Below are 21,602 nucleotides of genomic sequence, written 5' to 3'. Positions count from 1 at the left end.
GGAAGGAAAGAAAGAGCCTGCCTCAATGATAGTAGGATTAGATTACTATAATAAAATCTTCAACATACCTTTATTTAAGAATGGCTGTGAGTTTAGTTCCATTGTGTAATACTATAATAATGGGTTAGGATTACTGTAATTACCACTAAGAATTCAGAACCTTGCTTTCTTTATATATATTCCTGCTTTTTTCCAACCTTCTCCCATACCCATAGTGTTAAAGAATCATTCCATATCTCAGCTATAAAACTATCTGGCTTTCTGAATACATAAATCAGAAACTTAACACACTGAGCCTGTAACCATTAGAGCTGCCAACTGGGAGGAAAGACCCTAATGTGGTAATCAAACAGCTGTATGAAAATTGCATTGTGACATTCAGATAACTCAGCTGTTTTCATTTCTTGGAATCATGCTTTCATTTTTGGGTTTTTACAGTTTCTGAGAAATTAGGTTCTGTGACTGGGCCCATGGGACTAGATCTCATGCCATGGGAATTTGGGGGAATTTCCTATGAGAAGTTACACAGTATTCTATTTCTACCCCTCAGGGGAATTTGCAAGGTATTTTTGGATGTAAGTTGGGAATCTTGCTCTTTAAAGAATCAGAACAGAACCTGCTCTTAGAGTCGGAAGGGATCACAATGGCCATTTAGTCCAACCCTTTGCCACATTTAATGTATGCCTATAAATGAAGTAATCTTTTCTGTACCTGATTAAATAGATATGTGCACAGTTTTAAAAAAATAGTATTTTTGGAATACAAATAATATTTATACTTGGAACGTTTAAAGCCTTTACTTTGTTTTCCTTATTTGCTTATGGAATCATCTTAAACAAATAAAAATGAGAGAAGGGTATGGCAATTATGCCAATTTTGTCCATCCACATCTTTTATAATAAATTTTCTTTGGATACACTGGAACCCTGACAATATTTTCTGACTCATGCATGTTCATGGCAGAAGACACAACAAAACTATTTTTTCCTGTCTGTCCCTTGTTTTATATCAAACCAGCTCATGGAAGGTCATTTGAGGAGAGAGCTGAGGAAGAGAAATGTGGAACACTTCTTTTAGACCTCATGCGATTCCTTGTGTGAACATACATATTTAATTTAGCCCATTTATACATTTTTCAAGAGCTGGGAGTAAAAATAACTCTGTGTGAGCTACATTCCTGCTCATCTGATTTCCTTTACCCTTTAGCAATTAAGGCAAAGGGAAGATGCAAGCAAAAAGAAGATAGTGACGCTTCATACAACCAAAGCTCTGAGTAAGACTGTACATCACCTGTAAGCCATTTGGTTAAGCAGGTGTAATGTTCCCTGTTTGTAAAAATGAAAGCAGTAATAAGGACTAGGCAGCAGTAAGCTGTTTAGAGTTTTATGACAAATAGTAGGGGAATTTTGGCAAATATATTTTAGAAATCAAAAGCCATTTCATATGCCATTTAAAACTAAATAAACTTTGTAGATTCCAGATTGTGGAGTTTTTGTCTCCATATAGTCATTTTATGGTTGATTATAGTAATTGTATTTTTCCATATAAAAACATTTTCCTTTAGTAAATATTTTAACATGCTTAAAACTGGTCTATTTTTGCGGTATTAAACATAGATTATGTTTGTAATTGTCAAGGACAGAACGCCACAAGATTCAAAGTAACAGAGTTTATTAGATTACAGAACTCAAAAATGCCCGTAAAACACAAGGGCCAGGCAGTTTTTGCCTTTAGGAGCAAAAAGGGGCAAAAGTAAATGTTCAAAAGATAAACCGGATTAAACCGGAGTTTAATCCGGGTAAAAACAAACTGCTTGCTTCAGCCTGGGTATAAACGAAACGAAAGCCAAGGAACAAAAGATACAAAGAATGCAACTAATTGGCAGCAGATTCCTCTCTGCTGCCAACACTGTGCTTAGAGTAACTTGCGTCGCTCCCCCACACACACAGCAGACAGGATCTCCAACACGAGTAAATCAGCCAAGGATTGTAGCAGTTGAGTAGACCAGTTCCGTTCCGTAGATCAAAGCCAGAAGCAGACGTTTGTAGTTTTTCCAAGTCCAAGAAGGGGGGAAGACAAGCCGTGGTCAGTTCAGTCCGAGTTCTCAAAGCAGGAGATGGCGTCCGTCAAGAAGACGACGGAAGGTCAAGCTAATAAGAGTAAGCACAGGTTTGCACAAACAAATGCCCACACAATCCCTCCCGCCGTCTGACCCTGGATTCCAATCAACTTACGTCACAGCACAGGAAAGCACACAAGTCTTCAGGGAAACGTCCCACACACACACGGATCCCAAGCGTTTGCCCAGATTACCTTGCCCAACGCAATTTGCAATTGCTCTCAAGCCCCATTTTATGCCAGTTACAAATCTTCATCACTGTCAGCTGTCCTCCTTAACCCGGGCGTTTCCTCATCACTTTCCTCGTCAGAGCTGGAACACCTCTGACTACGCCCAACAGCATCTCCAGCTGTGGATCCCGTCCCATCCCTCCAGCTAAACCATGGGTCTAATCCTGAAGGTCCCCATTCATCTTCTGTCCCATCATGGCCAGTGGCACCCACTTCCTCCCTTACCCGAGTCCAATCCATCTCATCCTCCTCTGAGCTAACCAGCCCCTCCTCCATTCTCTCCGTAAACCCTTCGAAAGACTCCTCGTCAGATGGTGCTGCAAATATGTCTCGCAGTCTTTTTCTCTCTCGCTCCTCGAGAGTATCTGACTCTCGAGGAGTCTTACGCCCACGTCTGTCAGTAACAGAGCCATGAGGCTCAATCATAACACTATCCCCTCTCACAAAGGCCTCCTCCCCCGATGGCGGAGAAGTGGCAGTGATACCCTCCGCTATAGCACCACGACGACTAGAGGTATCAAGTTTCAACAGCGAACGATGAAAGACTGGATGGACCTTTAAACTAGACGGTAAACGCAAACGAAACGCAACAGAAGAAATCTTTTTAACGATAGGAAAGGGACCCAAATACCGAGGCGCAAACTTTCCCCCAGCCTGTTTAATATGTTTGGAAGATAACCACACCAAATCCCCTTCTTCCAACTCCTCCCCTGCCTGCCTGTGGCGGTCAGCCTGAGTCTTCTGCGTTGCCTTAGCTTCCAACAGTAAGCGACGGGCAACATCATGCAATGCAGCCATTTCCGAAGAGCGGTACACAGGGTCCGAAGAGACCACATTGGTCGACGGCGCCACACCTCCCCGTGGGTGAAAACCATAAGTTAGCTCAAATGGCGTATGCTGACTAGACGTGTGCACCGCATTGTTGTAAGCAAATTCCGCCACCGGTAACCACTTTACCCAAGCCGTGGGTTGATCTAAACAAAAACAACGCAGATACTGCTCTAAGAGCCCATTAACCCGTTCCGACTGTCCATCCGTTTGCGGATGGAAAGCTGAAGACACGTTTAACTTAGTCCCCAAACACTCATGGAAGTGTTTCCAAAAGCGTGACACAAATTGCGGAGCCCTATCTGAAATAATCACCTCGGGTGCTCCGTGCAAACGATAGATGTGCTTTGTAAATAGTAAGGCCAACGTAGGGGCCGCCGGAATGGTTGAACAAGGAATAAAATGAGCCAGTTTACTAAATAAATCCACCACCACCCAAATACAAGTATAACCCCCAGACTTAGGCAAATCTGAAATAAAATCCATGGAAATGATTTGCCATGGCCTCTCCGGAACAGGTAAAGACGATAACAACCCTCTAGGGCGCCCAACAGGCGTCTTACTCTGCTGACAAACGGCGCAGCTGTCACAAAAGCGCAGAATGTCTTGCCGCATCTTTGGCCACCAGTAGCTCCTGGTGATAAGCTGTACGGTCTTGAACCTGCCAAAGTGCCCAGCCATGGGTTCGTCATGGTGGGCTCTAATCACCTCCAACCTGAGGGTCCCTACTGGTACGTAAACCTGCCCCCTACGCACCAATACCCCGTCTTGATCCTGGAGATGCGGCAGTATGGTACGGTTACCTGCAGAGAGCAGCATCAGTTGCTCCTGAGTCCATACATCATCCTTCTGAGCCTCAAGGATCTGGTCATGTAACCCAAGCTCATTATCTACAACACACAGAGAGGCAGTAGGCAAGATGGTCTGACATACTACCTGCTCATTGGTCTTAAATTCCGGCTTGCGGGATAAAGCATCGGCCCGCAAGTTTGCCTTCCCCTCCACGAACTGCACCTTGAAGTTAAACCTGGAGAAAAACAAAGCCCAGCGGATTTGACGCTGGTTTAACTTCTTTGCTGTTTGCAAGTGCTCTAAGTTCTTGTGATCAGATCTGACCACGATCTGGTGCCGTGCCCCTTCAAGCCAGTGCCGCCACACCTCAAACGCCACCTTAATCGCCAACAACTCCTTCTCCCATATGGTATAGTTCTGCTCGAAGGGTGTTAGTTGCCGCGAGTAAAATCCACAGGGACGCAAGGTCCCTGAGGAATCCTTCTGAGACAATACAGCCCCCAACGCGTAGCTAGAAGCGTCCGCTTCTACCACGAACGGTCTGTCAACATCAGGATGGGTTAGTATGTTGTCCGATTGAAAACTAGACTTTAGTTGTAGAAACGCCTCGTGAGCTTCCCGCCCCCACACAAATGGCTGTTTCTTGCGCAGAAGCTGCGTCAAAGGTACCGTGAGCTTTGCAAAATTCGGAATAAACTCCCGGTAGTAATTAGCGAAACCCAAGAACCTTTGTACATCCTTCTTAGTCTTCAGCTCCTGCCATGAGTTGACGGCGTCAACCTTATGTGGGTCCATTTTAAGTTCCCTACCTGACACTACATGACCTAGGAACTCCACTTCAGGCACATGAAAGACGCACTTGGAAGCCTTGGCGAAAAGCCCATTAGCCCGCAGTCGGTGCAGAACCTGCTTGACATGTTGACGATGTTCTTTCTCGTCCTTAGAAAAAATCAAGATATCATCCAAATAAATCACTAAAAATTGGTCAATTAGGTCCCTGAACACATCGTTCATGAACCTCTGGAATACCGCAGGAGCATTACAAAGCCCAAAAGGCATGACTCGGAACTCGTGGCATCCGAAACACGTGTTAAATGCCGTCTTCCATTCATCCCCTTCCCGTATACGGATTAAGTTATAGGCCCCCCGCAGGTCAAGCTTGGTAAAGACCTTAGCCCCTTGCACCCTTGATAACAGTTCCGAGATTAAAGGCAGCGGGTACCTATCCCGAATGGTGTATTTGTTTAGGATCCGATAATCGCAGACCAACCTAAGTTCCCCAGTCTTTTTGGCTACAAAGAATACCGGTGCCGCAGTTGGAGAACTAGATGGGCGAATAAACCCCTTGGCTAAATTTTCATCTAGAAACTCCCGCAAAGCTTGCCTTTCCGGTACAGTCAAGGCATACAGCCTCCCTGCTGGCAGTTTCGCACCTTCTGCCAACTTGATGGCGCAATCATATGGCCTGTGCGGTGGTAATTTGTCCGCTTCTCTTTTACAAAATACATCAGAGAACTCCCCATACTCAGCAGGCACTCCCTCCATATCAGAATGAGTAACATTTAGAGTGCAACAATCCTGCCTCTTTAAGATCACTTTACGTGTTGCCCAATCTACATGTGGGTTTACTACAGCTAGCCAATCCATCCCCAGGATCACATCATATCTAGGCAAGCTCGTAATATCCCACACAAACGTTCCCGTTACTCCCTGCACCTCCCACGTTACTGCTGAGGTTTCATGGTTAACCACCCCAGTCTCCAGCAGTCTCCCATCTGCTCCTTCCACCCACACGTCGCATGCCTTGCGCACTCTAGGAATGCCATGCTTCTTAGCAAACTCAATATCTACATAGGAGACCGTAGCTCCTGAGTCCAGCAGTGCCAAAGTAGAAACAAGTTCCCTTCCCCCAACAGATAATGTAATGGGTACGAAAACATGCTTCCTCCCCTCAGTTGACTGCTTGAGGAGCCCTAGTGCGTTGGACTCACGTCGCACTAGGGCTGGCCTTTTCCCGAAAGCTGGGAAGGTTTCACATTACAATTTTTGGCAAAATGCCCAGCATTCCCACAGTACAAACACAAGCCCAGCTGCCTCCTACGGCTCTTTTCCTCTGTAGACAGCTTTTTAAAGACCCCAAGCTCCATGGGCTCTTCCCCCATCACCACAGGTGCCCTGGTTACATGCATGGGTGGCGCACACATTGCTTTTGAGTGTTTACGAGCCTCGAACCTTGCGTCTAAACGCAGCACCTTAGCTACTAAGGCGTCCCAGCTTTCAGCCGGCTCCAAGCGTGCTAATTCATCCTGGAGCATATCACTTAACCCGGCAGTAAATAAAAGCATGAATGCATTTTCCCCCCAATCCAGCTGGTGGCGATACAGGTTAAACTTATTTAAGTAATCCAAAACAGTCCCCTTTCCCTGTTTCAACCGATACAGAGCCCACCCAGCGTTCTCCGTGCGGAGAGGATCCCCAAAAGTATCAGTTAACAACTTTTTGAAATTATTCAAATTGTCCTTGACTGGGTCATTTCCCAAAATTAAATTAGTGGCCCATTGTCCTGCGGGACCGGTCAACAAACTCAAAATAAAGGCCACCTTGCTAGTGTCTGTAGGAAAAGCATGAGCACTGAGCTGAGAAAAATAAAGCTCCACTTGTGCCAAAAAGGTTGGCAACTTGCACCTGGTTCCGTCAAAGCGTTCAGGAGTCAAAACATGTCCTTTCACAGCCTGAGCTGTTTGGATAACGGTAAAAGCCGTTTGCAATTGGTCTACTTTGGCCCTTAACTCATCCATCGTCTTCCTGACGGGTTTATTGCTGCAATAAACTTTTTATGGGCGTTGGGCAATCTGTCAAGGACAGAACGCCACAAGATTCAAAGTAACAGAGTTTATTAGATTACAGAACTCAAAAATGCCCGTAAAACACAAGGGCCAGGCAGTTTTTGCCTTTAGGAGCAAAAAGGGGCAAAAGTAAATGTTCAAAAGATAAACCGGATTAAACCGGAGTTTAATCCGGGTAAAAACAAACTGCTTGCTTCAGCCTGGGTATAAACGAAACGAAAGCCAAGGAACAAAAGATACAAAGAATGCAACTAATTGGCAGCAGATTCCTCTCTGCTGCCAACACTGTGCTTAGAGTAACTTGCGTCGCTCCCCCACACACACAGCAGACAGGATCTCCAACACGAGTAAATCAGCCAAGGATTGTAGCAGTTGAGTAGACCAGTTCCGTTCCGTAGATCAAAGCCAGAAGCAGACGTTTGTAGTTTTTCCAAGTCCAAGAAGGGGGGAAGACAAGCCGTGGTCAGTTCAGTCCGAGTTCTCAAAGCAGGAGATGGCGTCCGTCAAGAAGACGACGGAAGGTCAAGCTAATAAGAGTAAGCACAGGTTTGCACAAACAAATGCCCACACAATCCCTCCCGCCGTCTGACCCTGGATTCCAATCAACTTACGTCACAGCACAGGAAAGCACACAAGTCTTCAGGGAAACGTCCCACACACACACGGATCCCAAGCGTTTGCCCAGATTACCTTGCCCAACGCAATTTGCAATTGCTCTCAAGCCCCATTTTATGCCAGTTACAAATCTTCATCACTGTCAGCTGTCCTCCTTAACCCGGGCGTTTCCTCATCACTTTCCTCGTCAGAGCTGGAACACCTCTGACTACGCCCAACAGCATCTCCAGCTGTGGATCCCGTCCCATCCCTCCAGCTAAACCATGGGTCTAATCCTGAAGGTCCCCATTCATCTTCTGTCCCATCATGGCCAGTGGCACCCACTTCCTCCCTTACCCGAGTCCAATCCATCTCATCCTCCTCTGAGCTAACCAGCCCCTCCTCCATTCTCTCCGTAAACCCTTCGAAAGACTCCTCGTCAGATGGTGCTGCAAATATGTCTCGCAGTCTTTTTCTCTCTCGCTCCTCGAGAGTATCTGACTCTCGAGGAGTCTTACGCCCACGTCTGTCAGTAACAGAGCCATGAGGCTCAATCATAACAGTAATTGTGCTCTTGTAATAAAATAATATTTCACTCTTTTTTTTTTTTGCAGTCAAATATGATCTCAATAATCCTGCAAAACATGCCAAACTGGATTTCCTGAATAATCTTGCAACTGGACTGGTGTTCATCATAGTAGTTGTGAATATCTTTATTACTGCCTTTGGAGTTCAGAAGCCATCAGCCTCAGTCAGTAAGTGATGTGGAGGTAAGTTGCAATCCCTAATGTATGTTTGCCCCAGACAGGACAAATATTAGGAAGTTCTGACCTAGAGGTTGCTGGGGATTATGACTTCCATTGCTGTAGTTTCCAGAAGCTTTTAAAAAATTGCTAGACAATATTTTTGTAACAGACTAATTTCTGTCAAATCGTGATATGAGCTACAATGTTTTGTTCAACTGCCAAGTGTATTTCTTTTCAATGTTAAGATTTTTTCAAAATAAAAATGTCTCATCTTCCATCTAGTGCAGTGGTTCTCAACCTGTGGGCCCCCAGGTGTTTTGGCCTACAACTTTCAGAAATCCCAGTTAGGCCCAAACATCTGGGGACCCACAGGTTGAGAACCACTGATCTAGTGCATCAATTAAATGACATTTTTGCATTATAACACTGTGTCTCTTGAGAACATTTTGCTTAAATTAAAATAAATAAAATATTGCACTCAGACTACAGGTTGCAGGGAGAAGGGACTCTTTGGTAGACACCTAATGCAGAATCCAGAATTCAGTGTAAACAGCCCCCTTGCTAACTAAAAAAGATTGGATGTGTTGGTGATAACATATGGCAGAGCCCAAGGATGTCCACTCAGTTGTGATTCCAGGATCCACCCATGGATACCAAAATCCCTAGATGCTCAAATCCTATTATATAATTGCATAGTAAAATGATGTCCCTTATGTAAAATGGCAATATAAAAGTTTGCTTTTTGGATTTAAAAAATGTCTTTTCAAGCTGTGGGTGGTGTAATCAATAGATGCAGAATTCACGGATATGGAGGTCCTTCTTTAAATTAAATTAAATTAAACTGGCAGAATTCATGGTCTTTTAGAACATAATAATTTTCCTTTGTCATGCTGACAGCAAGTACAGTCAATGCAATTCTAGACCCTAAACCCTAGATGATGAACCAAAGATCTGACTTGGTTTAACAAAATGGCCTATGACCTGCAAGTATGAAAGGAGACTGATGAGGCTCAGCAAATACTGGCAAATAGAGGGAGAAAACATGAAGGCAGTGACAGACTTTATATTTCTAGGCACAAAGATCACTGCAAATGCAGACTGCAGCCAGGAAATCAGAAGATGTCTACTTCTTGGGAGAAGAGCAATGGCCAACCTTGATAAAATAGTGAAAAGCAGAGACATCACACTGGCAACGAAGGCCTGCAGAGTTAAAGCAATGGTATTCCCCATAGTAATCTATGGTTGCGAGAGCTGGACCATAAGGAAGGCTGAGCGAAGGAAGATATATGCTTTTGAACTTTGGTGCTGGAGGAAAATCCTGAGAGTGCCTTGGACCGCAAGAAGATCCAACCAGTCCATCCTCCAGGAAATAATGCCCGACTGCTCATTGGAAGGAAGGATATTAGAGGCAAAGATGAAGTAATTTGGCCACATCATGAGAAGACAGAAAAACTTGGAGAAGATCATGATGCTGGGGAAAATGGAAGGAAAAAGGAAGAGAGGCCAACCAAGGGCGAGATGGATAGATGGTATCTTTGAAGTGACTGGCCTGACCTTGAAGGAACTGGGGGCAGCGATGGCCGACAGGGAGCTCTGGCGTGGACTGGTCCATGAGGTCACAAAGAGTCGGAAACGACTGTGTGAATGAAGAAGAAGAGGCTCAGCATAAGAGAAGACATTAAACGTAGGGTGACTGCATACAGTAAGGGAAGGAATTCCATTAGAGGTCAAACACAAGGGAACAGACATGGCCATACAAAACAAGATATGGCATCACCTGCCATTGATTCTCTATGTAAAGGGGTGAGGGAAGGTTTGTGAGCTTGTGGACATTAGTATTTCTCCCATGAGGAACTGTGGCAGAGCACGGATACTATCCAGAAGGTAGCAGTAGTAGGATTATGCTCTGAGGCTGAATCTATACTGCCCTATATCCCAGGATCTGATCCCAGATTATCTAGCAGTGTAGACTCATATAATCTAGTTAAAGCAGGTAATCAGGGATCAGATCCTTGGATATCGGGCAGTGTAGATCTAGCCTGAGTCAGGCATCCTCCAACTATAGCCCTCCATCTGTTTGGCCCCCCTTTTCCTAGAATTCCTGACCATTGAACAAGCTGGCTAGGGCTTCTGGGAATTGGAGGACCAAACAACTGGAGGGCTGCAGTTTGAGGATGCCTGCTCTAAGACATCTTCCCAGCAGTGATCACTTTTAGGTGCCTTCAGCATTTCATTGTATCCCCCACCCCTTAAATGGAATTCTCCATACTTGAACTACTGGAAATGCTTCTGTCTCCTTCCTTCATCATACATCTTATCTTGGTCAAGACTTCAAGGAGGATGTCTCTGTTTTGTATGGACAAAATCCCCACTCCCACCTCATTCCAACCCACTCCACTTAAATATCTGATAATAATTAAAAATAGCTTCAACTGTTTTTGTATGGACAAATAGAAAACTACTTCTTTTTAGCTTGTCTGACTTTTGTAATTACTCTGAGAAGTTATGGATTCTGTTTATCCAACCACTAGTCCCTTCCAGCTTCTAGTTACTGTCACAACCTATTAAAGTCACAATTTCTGCTCAGTTCCATTTTTCCTGCAACACTGGAAAGACAGACTGAAACAAAGTAAGCACAAAAGTCTGGACCAGCCCCCTTTTATCTTATTGAAATGATAGACAATTTTCAAATTATACACAGCTATATATATGAGTATATCTACTGGCTTTTCCATATGGGTAGTGATAACTTCAGTATATTAATAACATCCTAGTGTGGTTAAGTTTCCATCAAACACATAGTGGAGAACCAAACAAAACACTGGCCCCTGTGGCACACTGAACATGTCAGCAGATTCGGGTGTTTTGGACTTAATGACAAAATGGGATTCCTGGGCTCTCTGCCAGTACTCTTACTCAATAATGTCACTTTGCCTTGTCAAAGCAGTAACTTCAATATTTGCTGATGCCATCTATCAACATGACAGGAGGTGAAACACTCTTTCCAATAGCTTATGAAGGACTTTGTGGCTCAGAATTGTTTTAAGCAAAATGAGTACACAGTTTAATACAGTAGCATTAATCTGTTTTAGAGCTGGAGGCTGCCTTTAATATCTCACAGGTAAAATTAATGTTTTATTTTATTTATTTATTGTACTATTTTTTGACTTCCTTAAGAATTATTCAAAAATTAGAGTTACATTTATATCTTGTCTTGCCTATTGTGACCCTTCTGCTCTTTAATCTGCTGCTGTTATTACGGTAAAGTCAGCTGAACCCAGTGGAATTTGTTAAGAATATAAGAAATACTGTGGTGGACCAGACTGAAAAGAAGAAGTAAATTTAGCTTTCTGTTCACACAATGGTCAACCAGATGCACCTGGAAAGCTTTCCAGTGGGACATGAGTGTAGCATCTATCTCTCATATGGAGCTGAGACACAGCCATTCTGATTAGTAACCATTAATAGCTTTAGCTTCCCACTTTAAAGCCATTCAAGTTGTCAGCCAACACTGTAATTTATGGAATTGAATCTCATATTTCATATGTATGACCTTCTCACCTATGTCTGTCTCACCTTCATTGGTGATCCCACAGGCATTTGGGAAAGGATTAAGGGGCACACTAATGGGGAGGTTGTGGGTGGGATTTGGGGGGTGGGGTTATGTGTTTTAAAATGCATTTTAATTGTATTTATTGTGTTTTAATTTATTTTTAACCAAACACATAATACTACTTAATTTTTTTATTTGGTCTGTTTTAAATTGATGAAAGTGTGTTATTGTTAGCCATCTTGAGTCCCTTTGGGGGAAAGGACAGTTTATAAATATAGTAAGTAATTAAATAATTCTAATAGTTGAGAGAAAATTTTCTTCCCATCCACTTTCTCTCTGTTCATACTGTAACCTTAAATGCTTCTATAGTATTTTTACTTCTGAGAAAACATGAACAGGATTGGGCTCAAAGAGGTGAAATTAAAATATTTCCACATGGTTTCTTCCAAGCTCTAAATGGTAAAAATTAGCTTATAAGCTCCACAGGCAACGTAATATTCATCTGCTGGTCTTCTGAAAGTAATAGTACTGCTGATGAGTTATTCTTGGGTAAAGGTCAGAAGTGAAGGTAAAGGTGAGATAAAGGCCTTATACACTTGTTATCCTACTGTTTGGCATATTTCATAGAACTAACGAAACCAGAAAGAGTTGGCTTTTATCAGAGCATTCTGGGGTGGAATTAATGGAGAGATCAAAAGTATAGGAGTGCCTGTTTTTCAAATTCATCCAACCTTATGGACCATAAATACTTTAATTTTTACATTGTGCCTCCATTTCCTTCTTTTCCCAGAGACCTGAGTTCTGAATTTTATACATGGTTTCTGCCTATCAAGAAGATTTCACTTGGATAGAAAACATGAAGAACACGAAACAGTTCAAACAAGTATCTGTCTCTGTCATTTGGCCGAACTCTTTGGCAGAAGGGGCTTTCTGTACAATCTCTTTAACTGTGCACAAGATGATGAACTGCTCCTGTTGGGAAAATTAAATTGAATTTTGCAGTGCAAGAGGTTCTTCCAAAGGAGATGACTGAAATCAACATTTGACACAGGCATCAAATGTTCGCATAAACCTGATGGTATTCCATCACAGAAGATTGCTGTTTAAGTGTTAACTGAAGATTTCTCACTTCTTTTGGCTTTCCTGAGATTGCTGAAGAGCAGAGATAATTTCTACATCAGAAAGCATGACCTTCACAGAGGCATTGAAAGTACACTGCCAAAACCCTTAAATTCTGTGAAACCAATGTTTTATGCAATTTAAAGAACTTATGCAATTTTATTTATTTTTATAATCCCAGATAAAGAGTGTGTCTCATAATTAGAGGGTATTTATTTAAAAGATAAAGTATTTGCAGTCAGCCTTGTATAAGTTTTGAAACTGTCTCTGAATGCCATTTGATGATATAATGTGTATTCATGGTTTAGTCCACAAAATCCAGGTCTTCCAAAGAAACGAAGCTTTACTCTTCTTTCTATATTTCTTTTAAAATATAATTTTTACCCTGCATGGGTTTATTGAAGCTATAGCATGCTTGGAATAGTTGGTTCAAAAGGAGACAGTATCTTAAAATGAACTCCATAACACACTTAAGAAAAAGCTCTGTTGGATGAGAGGCCAATAGCATCTTTCCCACCTAGATCACCCCCAATGAAAGTCCAACGACAGGCCCTAAAACACAATATGAATAAGAAAGGCTCAGCTGTGGTCTCTAACTAATTTCTCCAATGATTTGTTTTTATTTTTTTATTTTTCTGGCACTCAGGACCATTTTTACAAAAGCCATGGTGCATTTGCACACAAACGCAATGCTGCCTGTTAAACTGTGAACAAAGGCCTTATTCAGGAGGGAAAAGAGGGAGCCCATAATCCAAAAGATAATTACCCTTACTTCAAGAGGGCCCCTTTAGAATCTGGGTGTTCTTAACAGTGCTAACACATACATATATCAAAGATATGTTCCAGTGAGTTCAGTGAGGTTTATCTCTCAATAGCATGCAATGAAGAGCCAGTATGGTGTAGTGGTTTGATCCGGTGGTGCAATGAGTTAAACCCTTGTGCCGACAGGACTGCAGTCCGACAGGTCGGCAGTTTGAATCTGGGGAGAGCAGGGTGAGCTCCCTCTGTCAGCTCCAGCTCTCCATGCAGGGGCATGAGAGAAGCCTTCCATTGGATGGTAAAACATCAAAACATTCGGGCATCTCCTGGGCAATGTCCTTGCAGACTACCAATTCTCTCACACCAGAAGCAACTTGCAGTTTCTCAAGTTGCTTCTGACACGAAAAAATAAATTGGATTTTGACCATGGAGACCGAGGTTCAAATTCCTGTTCAACCATGGAAACCCACTGGATGATCTTGGGCAAGTCACACTCAGCCTCTCAGGAAGGACCCTCGAGCAAGCTTTTCCCTGCCTCTCAAGTGATTTAATCACGTCCTTTATTTTCTTTGAATGATTATGAATCAAGAAGCATCATTTTGATGAACATAGAGATGTCAAGAAAAACAATCATTCAGAGTACATACTTTTGCTGGCAAATGTATGCATCATATATATATTCTTTCATTTTAAGAATTTTATTCCTAATTTATCATATGCTAAAAAGAATCTGCCTTTGGTTACAGTTTACCTATAGCAACTGACTGAAGTATAATTGTGTTTCATTATCTAATGCTAGGCAAACTGATACTTTTCCAGCTCCTGCTACAGCATTCTCTTCCCATGCTAATAATCTGTTTTAGAGACTGTATCCCATGTGTGTACATGTATACATATCCATTCTATGTGATAGGCAATCAGAGCAATTATTATAGCGTCATCTTTTACTATTTCATTAGCTGCGCTTTTCCACTGATTATGAATGCAAGCCATTTTTAAAGGCAAAAATACATTACCCTTTCTGGTTTTTGTTAATAAATTATAAAAGAAGCATACAAAATTAGGTTATGCTGTTTTTTGGATTCTGTTGTGATTAACTGATTCTAATAATAATGGGTTGGACCCACTGAAATATGTAGGGCTTACACTGGTCATGATGGTGTTAAATCACATTTATTTCAAAAAGTATGGATCCAAAGCAGTTTATCTTGAGATATGAAATGTTTCTTCTTCTTTGTCTATCTACTAAAATTTTATGGAAGCCATTTACTTGTTTAGTTAGCAACTCTTGTACTTATCAATTACAATTTGATAAAGAATGCAGTGCAATATACAGCTAGCTTTTCCTAATCCTAATATATTCAATTTTTTTTGTAAATGTTGTGTTTAAAATATTTCTTACTTACCTGAACTCTAATGCTCTAATATGGCCTAGATATGATCTATAACTTTAAGCAAATGGAATGTATAATTCTTGCAGATTTTTAAAGGTTCTGTAAAGTATATGTGGTTATTTAAATATTTGTGAGGTTAGTAATATTATCTCATGATAACCTTTTCTTGGAAAGTACGGTACTTACTTCCAATAAAATACAATTAAGATTGAGCTTTTACTTCAGAATTCATGGTTGATAACATTTTTATGTGACATTCATGTAAAGAGCACTTGTGCCTATTGATTTTCATTGGATTAAGTGTTCTTAAATTTGTGTTTGGAATAAATTATGAATGAGTTCAACATTGAAGAGAACCCCATTAAATAAATCTAAAAAATGGAGATGGGAAGAGACGAGAGGGTTCACTAATCAGATGAATTTGTTAGTATCTTCCCTACTATTTCCCCTCCCACAAGTGGATTTCCTCAGAAATAAGTGCCTCAGCAATCAGACTTGCAAATTAAGTCTTTGTTTACCTTTCAGTGATCATTCACAAAACATGGTATGCTTAATACAAAGGATGTAAGAAAGAAAATTAGATTTGATAAACAAAAGTCTCTTTTTCAGAAATGTTTGGAAAAATATGTGATTAACATATTGCCTAGTTTGACCAAACTGTGGTGAGTGTATCCTAGCATATATCCTTACTGTATTTTTTTAAAGAGTTGCATCGACACTTCTGGAAAAAAAACTCTCAGTCTCTAAAGAAATATAGTAGAATTGTGTGGGTGCATTAAGCTGCTTGTCACTAGTGATATCAGAGGAAAATACAGTAGATGCCTGCAGTATTCATACAATCTTCTTGACTCTAATAAATAGAAAACTCCTCAGTAATAAGATATTGCTGTTTGAGAAGCAAGGAAATGTAATACCTCTGTAACAGAAGCTCTTTCTTTACAGAAAGCTAAAGTAACAGCTCTATATCTGAGTACTCTAAAATTATATTCTAGAAAGACTTCCAAGTCATGAGAACTAGACATTTATATTTTGAGTGCCTCAGCACAAGTTGTATATAACCTTCTATAAATGGCCATTGCTGGAAGTAGGGTCTAAATTATTCTGATCCTTCTACTCAGGTTGAGATCCTTGCTTTGTTTTGCTTTTTAATTGCAGCTGTATTGTATTGTTGGTGCTTTAAATATGGAGATGAATTTTTCACCTGTTATTAATCAATAAAGCATTTTTATTAGTTGGTTATGCCTCATATTTTGCTAGTTGGGTAATACAGTGGGCCCTTGGTATAAGAAACCCTTATATAAACTGGCAAAAAAACCCTCATATGAGTGCTGGAGAGAGCTGTGAAATGACAGGAGGTTGCAATAGGGAATGCCTACATCCCACCATAGTGCTTGGTGCACAGCAGACTCAAAATTTGCTTTTTGAATTATTTTTCAATTTTTTTCTACCCACAGTTGGGTGAATATGTAGAATTAAAACTGTGTCTTCACTTTCTAATTAATCCGTAGTCTTGCAGATACAAACTTAATGTGAATAAATGTAGTTTTATTGATCGGATCATTTTGCTTCTATTATGCACATTCCGTTTACTGAAATTTAGATGGTTTGGGTTGTTTCTGATCAAATGTTTTCCAGAATTTAGAAAACGATTTAAAAGGTTTACATTTTCATTTCTGAGACCCCCAACATAGTATAACAGTAGTTGCAGATTTCAAGAAGTAACAATTTATTTCTTGTTATTCAAAAGTAAAACAGTTACTTCTAAGTATATATTTTAAAATAGTTCAAATAGTGAGCCCACATGCTGCGGTGGTTTGACTTTTGGCCTAGGAGCTTGGGAAAACATGGTGCTCAGCTGTGGAAACCCACTGGATAACCTGAGACAAGCCACTCAGAAAGTAGCAATGTCAAAATTTATTTGAATAAATTTTTCCAGGAAAACCAGCTTGAAGGCATATAGTACAGTTGTGTATTTGGAAGTTCCTTTAAAAAAAAAAAAGTCAGAATCCCACAAACCACTGGCCTGTTTTTCTCAACACATATGTAGAAAAAAAACAGATGTAACTATACTACAAAAGAGTTGAAATTATTTCTCATCATGTTGCAATTATAATGTAATTTACAAAAGGCTTTGTTGTCAACCCCACCTCGTAACTAGTTCCTTCCATGGAAATTATTCCACGTGGAAATCTATCTAGGGGTAATGAAATAGTACTAACAAAGCAGTTAGATACTGTATTTCTTCACCATTCAAGGAATGTTTACATTGCATCTACATAAACCTTTGATGGTTTATATAAGGCAGACCATGGATGACAAGCCCTCCCTCAGCTCTTATCTACTAGGACAAAAGCCCATGTGGTATCTTAGGCTCATATGGTATTTGACAGCACAGGAGGGGGATTGCCCTGTAGCTTCAGGGGATCAAGGATTGCAAGGGATGGATGGACACATATATTTCAATGCATGGAGTCCACAAGCCACACAATTCCGACCTTGATCAGTAATGAACAGGTGCTGTTTTTTTTAAAAAAAATATCCATGGTGTGAAAAACTGCACTTTTTAATTATAGCAAATGAAGCAACTGCTAAAACTGCATAGCTATAAAGGCCAATAGAAAACCGAGCAACCCTTGTTCCCACTTCTTTCTGCCGGAGTTGGCCTGTAGCACCTTCAGGCATTGTCTTTGTTAAAGCCTTGGATTAGCTTGTGTCTAGTCTGAGGTGAAAAAGGCAAGGATTATCTGCTATCCCCTTATTTCCATTCTCTTGTATTTCCCTGGAAGAGGACCACAAAAGCCAGACTGAGAAGCAATGGAGCAAAAATAAACAAACCCTGCCGCATTATCAAGTTGCCTTTCATTATTGTTAGTGTATATATGGCAAACCAAGTGTGGCCACGATTACAGGATCCGAATGACTGCTGAAGCTTCCAACAATGTTGGGAAATTACTGTTGTACATGAGTTTTAAGGGGCAAAGCACCCCCCTGGATATGACAATAAACCACAGTTTTGTTGCCACTCTCATTATTTTTTCAATATTTTGCTTACTCCACTCTGCATTATCTGCATTTCCACATTTTCTTCATTGTTCCCTGTTTAGCCTATCTGCCAAGTCCTGCTTCCCCATATCTAGCCAGCATTGCCTAGTCAGCCCCTTCTGTTTCCCTTGCATGGACATTCAAGGCCAGTAAAAACAACCTTCTTAATATGGAGAAACACTATGTAACATAATTTTTGTTCCTGGATTATAAATGTCATTTCCTAATTGGTTCTATCATAAAAAAAACATGGGAAAGGTTTATCAAACTGCAAAAACGTTGTTTTTGAGGGACATCCTGCAGCACATCTTGCAAACGTTTTATCTAGAGTGTTTCTGGGGTATAACAACTACTTTCAAAGTAAGTACCACACTAATAAACTGGAAATAACACTATTAAACCAGAAACAGAAAAAAATTTTTTTTTACATAGTGTAATTTACTACATACTGGTAGCATGCCAAATACCCCCCCCCCCCCCGCGCTATTTCCCTTTTAAACCACAAACTGTTGGGCTCTATCACAAGCTTCTTTAAAGTCTCCTCTCTACTAACTCAGCTGGCCCTCCACATTTGCAAGTGTTAAGGTGAAAAAACCATAGGTAACTGGTGGATTCTCTTGGGAGTGGCAAGAGGCCAAGGAAACATCCTCTTGTTGGCCTTCTTCCTCATCTTCCCCTCACCTCCTCCTTTCAACCAGAGCTCATGTAGAGGCTCTCATTACAGTGAAGATAAAAAGTCTGAAAGGGTAGCTGGGAAAATGCAAGTCTTGAGCTTGCCTTTTGAGCCAAAGTGCTCTTTCCTCTTGACCATTGGGCTGCAGAAATGATAGCAGAGATTGAAGCCCATCTAAAGATAAATAGCCACTTGCAAATTTCAAAACAGCCTAAATCATACTTATAACCTCAACTAGATTAGACATACTAAATTAATTGGAGTTACCTACCAATTGATGCACCATTCAACAATTGATTCAATGAATTGATTCTATTTGAGACTAATGAATGGGAATAGGTAATTTACATCTTGTTTTCGTTAAAACCCATCATTCCCAAACTTGGAGCGTTGAATATAAATGAATTAGGAGGCTATAAAGAGAGCTTTTGTAGGACACTTTTTTTGGGGGGGGGAGGGTCAATGTGATGTAGCAGCTAAAAAAGCAAATGTGATTCTGTGGGCCCATCGAGATTAACCGAAAATGCGGGACCTGTCTCAGTTTTACAGAGACATCCAAATGATGCTTCTGGTAAAATAAAATCAATGGGGAATGAACTACATTAATTTAATACCTCATTAGATCCAGATTTTTGTGATGCGGGTCTAATGAGGTATTGGGCCTGTGGGGATAGGCTTCTGGGGTCGTTCTGCAACATCAGGGGTCAATGCACACAGCCATCTCACACTTTTGGGTTCCGAGAGCCCAAAGGTGTAAGAGGACACCCACCCCCTCCCCCTCAGTCCTGAATTTAGCCCCTAAAACTTACTCAAAAGCTGCTGCCAGGCATCCCCCCCCCTCTCATCTCACACACCATTTTAGCGTGCCAGGGGAAGTTTACAAGCAGGCTCCGTGCCTGGTAGCTGCTTTTGGGTAAGTTTTAGGGGCTAAATTTGGGGTTTGGAGTGGCTTTATGCTATCCTGATTTCAATCAGGATGGTGTCTAGACACCCCTGAGGGAAGGTCCAGGGTTTGAGTTGGGAGTGGGTGGGACTAGAACCCACACCAAAGCAGGTTACTTTAACCCATTTCAGCATAGGTTTTAGCTTTGTGTGGAAGTGCCCTGAGCTGCATTAAGAGGAGTATAATATCTAGATTGAGACAAGTAATAGTACCAATGGTTTGGTCAGATCTCGCCTAATGAATTCACCTGGTGACAGACATGCAGCCGGGGGGGGGGGGGGGGGGCTTGAGGAGCTTCAGCCCCCCCCCCCCCCAAATTCTCAGGGTGGTCTGCGAGAAGGCCTTGCATTTATTATTTAAACTGTTATGTTTATTCGTATCATTATCTGATCACTATGCTCAATATATCCCATATGCATGGGGGTATTGCGATAATTATCCCAAAGGTTTGTCAGTCCCCCCCCCCCCCCCCCCGAACCAAAATCCCAGCCCCTCCTGAAACAAAATCCTGGCTACGGGCCTGCCTGGTGAATACATTGGTTCTGGCAAAATTCAAGAAGGATACTGGCAAGATAAGTAGGAATATTTCCAGCGGAGGTGAACAAAATGGTAAAAGATCTGGAAACTATTCTTTATAAGGAACAGTTGGGTGTGTTTAGCCTAGAGAAGAGAAGGTTAAGTGGGGCTATAATAGCCATGTTTAAATATATGAAAGGATGTCACAGTTTTTGCTGCTCTAGAGACCAGGACATGGAGCAATGAATTCAAATTACAGAAAAAGAGATTCCACCCTTACTGAAAGTGGGCAAGCAAGTGGGTAAATCTGTTTAGGTCAGGACAGCAAACTATGTGGAAGGGAATGCTAGACTATTTACAACAGGAAGGCTGTCTAAATTAAGGGTGCGGCTATTATGTGAGGAATACTAAAAAACCAATTTTGGCACCCCAAAAATGAGGATGTGACTATTACATTATGGCAACTATTATGTGATGATATATGGTTATCTCTAATGTTACTGACATATCCTAACAGTTGAGAACTGCTCAATTGTGATCAAATGTTTGAACAACAAAAAAAATCAAAATGTAAATAATAAAGTAGCTGAAGTATTTATTACAGTACTTACCTTAGGACCACTGTTCATTCTAGTGTCTCTCTCTCCTTTTTAGAAGTGGTTAAATTAGAACATGAGGTGACTGTTGTTTCCCATGGCTGTAGACCTCTTTCCATGAGCTGGTTTTAATTCTCTTAAGCACAAAATATACAGCATTTTACTGGAAGGAAAAAGCCACTTTATGGGCAATGATAGTTAAACTCTGCTACTAACTTGAGGCTAAAAACAAAGCACAATTTTAAAATGACTGGGCTTACCAATATGTTTTTGGATACAAATTGATGGTACTTAGAAAGAGTCGATTTCAAAGAAATCTCTTGGACAATTGATGATATGTTATTTTTATTTGAAAAACCCTGTGCATAGGCCTCTTTGTTTTCTTCACAAAATGTCCCATTTTCTATGGGCTCGTCCTAGCAGACTCTATAGCCTAGGATCTGATCCCTGGTTTTCTGCTTTAAACTTATATGAGTCCACACTGCCAGATGATCTGGGATAAACAGAAAACCTGAGACCAGGTCCTGGGATGTAGGGCCTATCTGGAAGGGCCCTTTATCTATGTCCCTGTTTCTGTCTCTTCCTACCACTTTCCATCTTTTCCCTCAACTTACCTCAGTTATTGCAAACTGCGTTCTAAAGTAGTTTGGCCCCAATTAACCCAAGAGGGATGAGAGTAGATGGAATCCTGCCCTTCCCAGCAGACTCAAGCAAAAGCAAATTGCTTTAGCCTCTCCTAGGCACTTCCAGAAGGCATCAAAATGCAGGACAAATAAGTGGGGCAAAAATTATGGGACCTGACAGCATGTCCACACACAGGCCTGTCAGTTCTGATAAATTGTCCCCCACCAT

General features: G+C 41.3%; 1 protein-coding gene across 1 annotated transcript in view; it reads left to right on the top strand.

Moving 5' to 3' along the window:
* Positions 1–12,828, top strand: part of ninj1 (ninjurin 1) — a 34,155-nt gene extending 21,327 nt beyond the window's left edge. The window contains exons 3-4 of the mRNA XM_062969940.1: positions 8,024–8,179; positions 12,499–12,828. Of these exons, the coding sequence (XP_062826010.1) occupies positions 8,024–8,172 (149 nt within the window). The 3' untranslated portion in view covers positions 8,173–8,179; positions 12,499–12,828. The remainder of the gene's footprint in view (positions 1–8,023; positions 8,180–12,498) is intronic.
* The last annotated feature ends 8,774 nt before the right edge of the window (positions 12,829–21,602 follow it).

This window comes from Anolis carolinensis, chromosome 2 (genome assembly GCF_035594765.1).
Source record: "Anolis carolinensis isolate JA03-04 chromosome 2, rAnoCar3.1.pri, whole genome shotgun sequence".
Lineage (NCBI taxonomy): Eukaryota > Metazoa > Chordata > Lepidosauria > Squamata > Dactyloidae > Anolis > Anolis carolinensis.
This window is presented reverse-complemented; position numbering and strand designations above follow the sequence as displayed.